The sequence below is a fragment of the Aulonocara stuartgranti genome, assembly GCF_965226115.1.
Source record: "Aulonocara stuartgranti genome assembly, chromosome: 2".
Lineage (NCBI taxonomy): Eukaryota > Metazoa > Chordata > Actinopteri > Cichliformes > Cichlidae > Aulonocara > Aulonocara stuartgranti.
In genome coordinates this window covers 25,298,503-25,306,044 of record NC_138940.1, presented here as the reverse complement: position 1 = coordinate 25,306,044, position 7,542 = coordinate 25,298,503, and the positions used below count along the sequence as shown (strand labels likewise).

Below are 7,542 nucleotides of genomic sequence, written 5' to 3'. Positions count from 1 at the left end.
GACTGTCATATCTTTTTTTTTTGTTTGGTATTTCGCCCCGAAAGTCATTATGTCACTTAACCTCTTCTGCTTTTTTAAGATGGGGGAAGTGAACAGAGCAGCCACCACAGCTTCGCGACAGCTACCACGGCCTCGCGACAAACAACCATAACCTACAGACCAATGCACACAAGAGTCGCTTATGATTCACTAGGTCTGATGTTGTTTATTTGGACTTTTCTTGCATGTGACATGGAAATTTGGTCCTAAATGATACTTCATTAACAATTAGACTGGAGTTTCAGGTTGTTAGGACCCTTCACACACACACACACACACACACACACACACACACACACCAATACCAGTAAACATTAATTTAGTGAACTGCTGAACTGAACGTTTTAGAGCCACAAGACACTAAAGTGTGTTTGCGTGCCCTTTTCATTGTATAACGGGGATTAAATAAGCTAAAAGCTATTTTTTTAACATCAACATTTGACATACAAACATATTTACAGTGGGGCAAAAAAGTATTTAGTCAGCCACCGATTGTGCAAGTTCCCCCGCTTAAAATGATGACAGAGGTCAGTAATGTGCACCAGAGGTACACTTCAACTGTGAGAGACAGAATGTGAAAAAAAAATCCATGAATCCACATGGTAGGATTTGTAAAGAATTTATTCATAAATTAGGGTGGAAAATAAGTATTTGGTCACCTCAAACAAGGAAAATCTCTGGCTCTCACAGACCTGTAACGTCTTCTGTAAGAAGCTTTTCTGTCCCCCACTCGTTACCTGTATGAATGGCACCTGTTTGAACTCATCATCTGTATAAAAGACACCTGTCCACAGCCTCAAACAGTCAGACTCCAAACTCCGCCATGGGCAAGACCAAAGAGCTTTCGAAGGACACCAGGAAAAGTATTGTAGACCTGCATCAGACTGGGAAGAGTGAATCTACAATAGGCAAGCAGCTTGGTGTGAAAAAATCAACTGTGGGAGCAATCATCAGAAAATGGAAGACATACAAGACCACTGATGATCTCCCACGATCTGGGGCTCCACGCAAGATCTCATCCCGTGGGGTCAAAATGATCATGAGAACGGTGAGCAAAGATCCCAGAACCACACGGGGGGACCTGGTGAATGACCTGCAGAGAGCTGGGACCAAAGTAACAAAGGTCACCATCAGTAACACACTACAACGGCAGGGAATCAAATCCCGCAGTGCCAGACGTGTTCCGCTGCTGAAGCCAGTGCATGTCCAGGCCCGTCTGAAGTTTGCCAGAGAGCACATGGATGATACAGCAGAGGATTGGGAGAATGTCATGTGGTCAGATGAAACCAAAGTAGAACTTTTTGGTATAAACTCAACTCGTCGTGTTTGGAGGAAGAAGAATACTGAGTTGCATCCCAAGAACACCATACCTACTGTGAAGCATGGGGGTGGAAACATCATGCTATGGGGCTGTTTTTCTGCCAAGGGGACAGGACGACTGATCCGTGTTAAGGACAGAATGAATGGGGCCATGTATCGTGAGATTTTGAGCCAAAACCTCCTTCCATCAGTGAGAACTTTGAAGATGAAACGAGGCTGGGTCTTCCAACATGACAATGATCCAAAACACACCGCCCGGGCAACAAAGGAGTGGCTCCGTAAGAAGCATTTGAAAGTCCTGGAGTGGCCTAGCCAGTCTCCAAACCTCAACCCCATAGAAAATCTGTGGCGGGAGTTGAAAGTCCGTGTTGCTCGGCGACAGCCCCAAAACATCACTGCTCTCGAGAAGATCTGCATGGAGGAATGGGCCAAAATACCAGCTACTGTGTGTGCAAACCTGGTAAAGACCTATAGTAAACGTTTGACCTCTGTTATTGCCAACAAAGGTTATGTTACAAAGTATTGAGTTGTATTTTTGTTATTGACCAAATACTTATTTTCCACCCTGATTTACGAATAAATTCTTTACAAATCCTACCATGTGGATTCATGGATTTTTTTTTCACATTCTGTCTCTCACAGTTGAAGTGTACCTCTGGTGCAAATTACTGACCTCTGTCATCATTTTAGGTGGGGGAACTTGCACAATCGGTGGCTGACTAAATACTTTTTTGCCCCACTGTAAATAGTGTTTGAGAATAATATTTTTTATCAATATATTTGCCAAGAAAGTCCTAGTGGGCATCAGTGACTGGGTACTGGTATTGCAAACTATTATAACTGCATAAGATAGTTTCATAGGAGAGGTTATAACTACAGGTGAACATTACACAGTATTAAACACAGAATTCTTTATAGCTATATTGCTTTGGAAAAGTCTTGAACCATCTCTCATTTCTTTCTATTTTGCTTGGAAAATGGGAAGTAGTTTCAACAATTTATTCAGACATTTGGACACATAAATGGAAACACAGCATATCGGGCAATAATATATTTTGTGGAATTCTAACGAGCTTGATATTTGGTATGGACACCTTTATTCTTCAACACAGCCTGAACTCTCTTAGGCAACCTTTTGTGTCATTGAAGTAGTTTTTAGGAAGAGTTCTCCATGCTTCTTGAAGGACATTCAAAGATCTTTATTGGATGTTGGCTGCCTTTTATGCTGTTTGTCCAGTTTATCTTACACTGTTTCAATAAATTTGAGATCCAGGCTCTGAGGAGGCCAATCCATGACTGATAGTGCGCCACTGCATGCTTTTCAGTTCAATACTTGTGTAATTTGGCATACCTCAGCCTTTTACTCCTTGTTTCTCTTCATTAAGAATGACTTTTTGGCAGTCACCCTTCCACTGAGACCATTTCCAATGAGTCTCATTTGAAACTTAAGGACCACATGCATGTCCCCCCCCCCTTTTCTTAAGGACATGGCTTTCAGATACTGCTCATCTACTGTGGATTATTCTTTTTTCAGGCCTGGCACTGTTTTTGTCCTCAACTATATAAAAAAAGTGTGTAGGGTAAACATTACTGCCACCAGCGCTAGGCTGTTAACCAGTCATGCTTGTAGCGATGTGCCAATGTCACTGAAGAAGAGTTACTGGCAAAGGAAAATGCCAGATTGTGTTGACTAATAGTTTTAATCACATTGACAATTCCTTTGTTTAAAGGTCACTGCCGAGCTGTTTGACTAAGCTTACATTATCACATGTGCGCTTCCTCTTATAGGAGTGTTCGAAACCAAGCATGCTGAGGAACTCTGAGCTCAGTTTTGATATTACTGTATTTAGCTAAGGGAAAATGCTGCTCTACTAATATATCAATACTGGCAGAAATTGTTTATATATTGACCTTACAGAAAAGTATTGTCCTTTAGAGAATCCCATGGAAAAGTCAGAGCTGCCAGCTAGTTCAGTATAAAGCAGATGCGTGATGATTTAATCTGAAATTATAATTTTGTAATATAACCATGGAGAAGGCAATTGATAGAAAAAAAAAAAAAAAAAAAAAAAGTCCTTGCAAGAAGCACATATAGGAAACCACAGGTGCCAGATCTTGACTAATAACAATTGTTTTAATGAAACTTCTGTTTTTTGTCCCAGAGCAAAGAGGAGTTTCTACCGAAAACTACACTCTCACCTAACTGGTTAGGGAAAGGACAGAAATTCTGTGCACCTGATTTCCATCTACATGTGTTATTCAAACATTGTTCTCTGCAAAATGGGGTTTAATATTACATCACTGACCTTTCTGAAAGCTGATAGGAAAACAGTGCTACAGTCATTTCTTGAATGACTTCTATAGTGTCTCCTGATTATGTCTGAAATCTGGGTGATGTGTTAATTTGATTGGTAGCTTATATTTGGTTTCACCAATATTATGCAACAGACAGGTGACAAAAAGTCCAAGCTTAGCAAAACTCAACTTTATTTACTTGCACAATTAGAAATTACAAAAAAAAAATAAATAAAAAAAATTATTCTGTAAAATAAATATATAAAGCGCCACGATTCTCCTCTTTTATATTCGTTTGTTCAGGTGCTTGTTCCTCTTCTTCCTGTGGTTCCTCAGCCTGTAAACAGAAAAGAAATAAAAGAATCATTTGGCACTGTGACAGACTGAAGTTTAAGGCTCAAAAACACACCACAGCCATCGGTGAGTTATGTAAAAAGTGGAAATGACAAGGCCAAGAGACAACACGCAGTCGGCACTCTGACATGTGATCACAACCTATGGGGAAAAACGTGTGGCTTGCAAGATTTACAGAAGAAACGGATGCCGAGTGTCCCATGTTACAGTACTGAGTGGCACCAACCTTTTATGGCTCCACTCGCTCCATTGTGAGAAAGAGAAAGCATCTTTTGCTCTGACGCACACAGCCTTAGCCCTTTGCTTCACTTTGAACTGAAAAGTGTCTGTAGAGTGGAGTGTCAAAGCCTGAAATTAAAAAAAAACAAACAAAAAAAACCCCAACGCATTTATACATGTACCCTTCATGCACTGTATCATATCAATTAACACATATGGTGTATCATTATATTCATTTCTTCCTCTGGAAATATTTACAGTCTGTAAATGGCACTTACTTGATAGTTGTTGCAAGGGTTGTCACAGCTCTCACAACCATCCTTGAGCTGTGCAATCTGGAAGGTGAGAGGGAAGTAGGAGTAGGGGCTGCTCCAGGAGCTCGGGTAACTCCACTGTATCACTGTGGTGTTGACTTGAGCAATCTCCACCTTGTCAGGTTTCACTGTTTAAGACGGAAGCAAAACACCAGAGTAAGACCAAAACAATGAAAAGCCATAAAAGAGGAAGCTTCCTCCAAAGAATTCTCACCAATCTCTGACAAGTAAAAGCGCTGAAAATATTCCTCCAACAGAAAGTGCTGGCTCAACACGAACACAGTGACGCAGATCTGCTTGCTCTCCTCGGCGTAAGGGCAATGCTGTTTGTCCAGGCAGGAGATCCTGTTGTCGCTCAAGGTACAGCTGAAGTTGCCGTAACCTGAGGAGCACGTCCACTGGCCGCTGGTATCGACAGAGCACTTTGCGTTGCTGTCAGGAACACTGTAGAAATGCATGTTTTTTTTACTTTTCTAGTCAAGTGGTTGTACAAGATTCTCATGGACAAACATTTGCAGCTGTATTATTATTATCATATCTTTTTTAAACATGGAATACGGTTCCCTGTACATGACCTTTAAAAATCACAAACATGTTTCCTTTCATAACTGGGCGTTTATGGATGTCTTTCTGCAATCTCAGCTCCTACATGATGACTTATTGTTGTTATTGGTGAGCAGAACCGAAAGGGTTTCAGCAGTACAACGTGCGCTTACCGATGAGCTTTGATAAATGCTACTCTGCCACTGCGGCTGCTGTGCCAGGTCCAGGAGCAGTAGAACTCGCCGCTGTAATTTTGAGCCGTGCACTTGAGATAATCTAACAAGACGATTCAGAGAGCACAAGACAAATACTTTAAAATGTATCCAGTTTTCTCAGCTGTATAATTTGTGTCAAATTTGCACACACCTTCGTCAGTTTTCACTAGTATCTTCCGCCTTTTGCTCTTATCTTCTTTGATGAGAACAATAGTATGATTGAGAAGAGATCCATCCTCACTGTGGCAGGTGTAGTTGCCCCCCCCTAAGCTTTCCTCTAGCTGCACTCGATATGAGTTTCCCCTCTGAGCTTGATCTATTCCATTCTTCTTCCAAAAGATTTCTTGGCTCTGGTTGGCACTCCCAATGAGCTCCTCTGGCGACTCCATACACAACAGGTTCTGCTCAGCCAAAGTGCCATCCACCTCCAAAACCAGAACTATCGGGAGACAGATTCACATTCAAGGGATTGAAAAGAATCAATCATTTAAACTTAGGGTGACAGATTCTCCCAACTATCAAACTTACTGTTGGGCAACAGAGTCCAGTGCTTTGGATTCTGGTAACTGATTTGGAAAACTGCACAGATGATGCTGAAAGCAAACCACTTCATCTGAGTGAAAAAAAAGACAGAACAGGGAGGTAATCATGAAAAATCAATAAAAATTGGAAGAAGAGGGCACAAAGGAAGTCAGTAAAAATGCAATAAAAGTAGTACAGGCTCTTGGATGCACATGCTTAAAGACATTACACCTGTATTTACAAATGGCAGTAAAGCTGCACTTGTAATAACCCACTGCAATAGCAGAAATGCACTGCCATCAACTCTGATCAGTGTCCAACTGCCTGAATAAATAAATAATAAGATTAGATAAATAAAGTCATAACACACTCTGTGGAAAGAGAAGTTGATATTAACGGCAGCATTTGTGATGCTAAAAGGAATCAGTCAACTCAAAGAGCTTAAATATTAAACAAGCCACACCTACTTCTATAATACTTGTGCAATTTATAACCACTCTTATTTTGTATTATTACGTCATTATTTAACATTAACCTTTTTTGTTTTTAAGATATATATCAACAGATTTGTAAAGAACAACCTTACCTTGTCAGTACCTTCCACGCTTAACGAAGATCCTGTTATTTTGGGTGCCTTTTATCGCTGATGGCCAAATTTCCCCTCGTCGTGCTGATGGAGGGGAAAAAGTCCAGAGGAAATTCGCTTTCCCTGCGTCCAAATAAACAAACCTATATACCCATTCATTACTCACTCCCAGTCGTGTCTCATTGAACAAAGCAGTAACAGGTACGATGCACCTTAAACATCAATCAGTGTGAATGTGTCGGTAGTTGTAAGCGTGTGTAACCTTTATTTATTATCATCTTGTCTTTGCTAGCACCGTTAATCGTAGCTCCTGCTCGTTTGCTGCTCGCGAAAGTTTCACTTTCAGTTTTGGCGCCTCATCTGCGGCATTAAAACACTTCCCAGCACCCCCCGCTTGACCTTTTTTTTTTTTTTATAATAAAACCAAATTTGAACCCTAACTTTTTCACTTTTTAAAAACAAAATAAAAAAACCCCTCCTTAGTCACATACAAATACACAATTGTAATATTTTCCCTCAAAAAAACCGAAGTTTTATTAGCTAATCTATGAATTAACGCAAGCAGAAGTACATAAGCTGCATGATGACAAAATGTCATTGTCACAGGGAGCCTGTGATCTCCAATCATCCCGCAGTGCCTTTAATCTAACTGCTGTATATTTCGCAAACAGACTATTTTAAAATCCATGGAAAAAGTTGCATAGTATTTTAAGATTTGTGTCTACTTTGTTTCTCACCTCCCCTCCAGACTACACCTGACCTCCAGCTAGCAAAAGCCATTTCTGGCCTCCTTTTATGGTAAAGTTCCTGGGAGGGAATGTGCCAAGTGTAGGATGAAGGAGGGGTGGCATTTGGTGAGGTTAAAGAATCTGTTGGTTTTAAACATTTGCAGAATTGAGGCATTTTCTAAAAATATTTTTGCTAATGTTCCAACTGTTAACTTATCATCATTATATTTGAATGACAGATTGAGCGTTATTAATTTATTTAATCCTTAAGTGGTATTTAACTGCTATTTCAACGAGTGGGAGGCCACTCTCTTGGAGGGGCAGTATGGTAGGTCATGATGTAGGTGGCCCATAGTGTCAGAGGCCCTTGTTAAAGGGGGTTTGCCCATGAAGTACAATGCTGTTTC

General features: G+C 40.6%; 1 protein-coding gene across 1 annotated transcript; it reads right to left on the bottom strand.

Moving 5' to 3' along the window:
- Positions 1-3,828: 3,828 nt before the first annotated feature.
- Positions 3,829-6,566, bottom strand: il12ba (interleukin 12Ba; the record flags this gene model as incomplete). The annotated part of the gene is made up of 9 exons (XM_082505451.1): positions 3,829-3,991; positions 4,235-4,356; positions 4,506-4,669; positions 4,756-4,985; positions 5,258-5,360; positions 5,451-5,738; positions 5,828-5,912; positions 6,408-6,439; positions 6,551-6,566. 9 exons carry the CDS (start codon positions 6,564-6,566, stop codon positions 3,940-3,942), a joined length of 1,092 nt encoding a protein of 363 aa, XP_082361577.1. The 3' UTR covers positions 3,829-3,939.
- Positions 6,567-7,542: the final 976 nt, after the last annotated feature.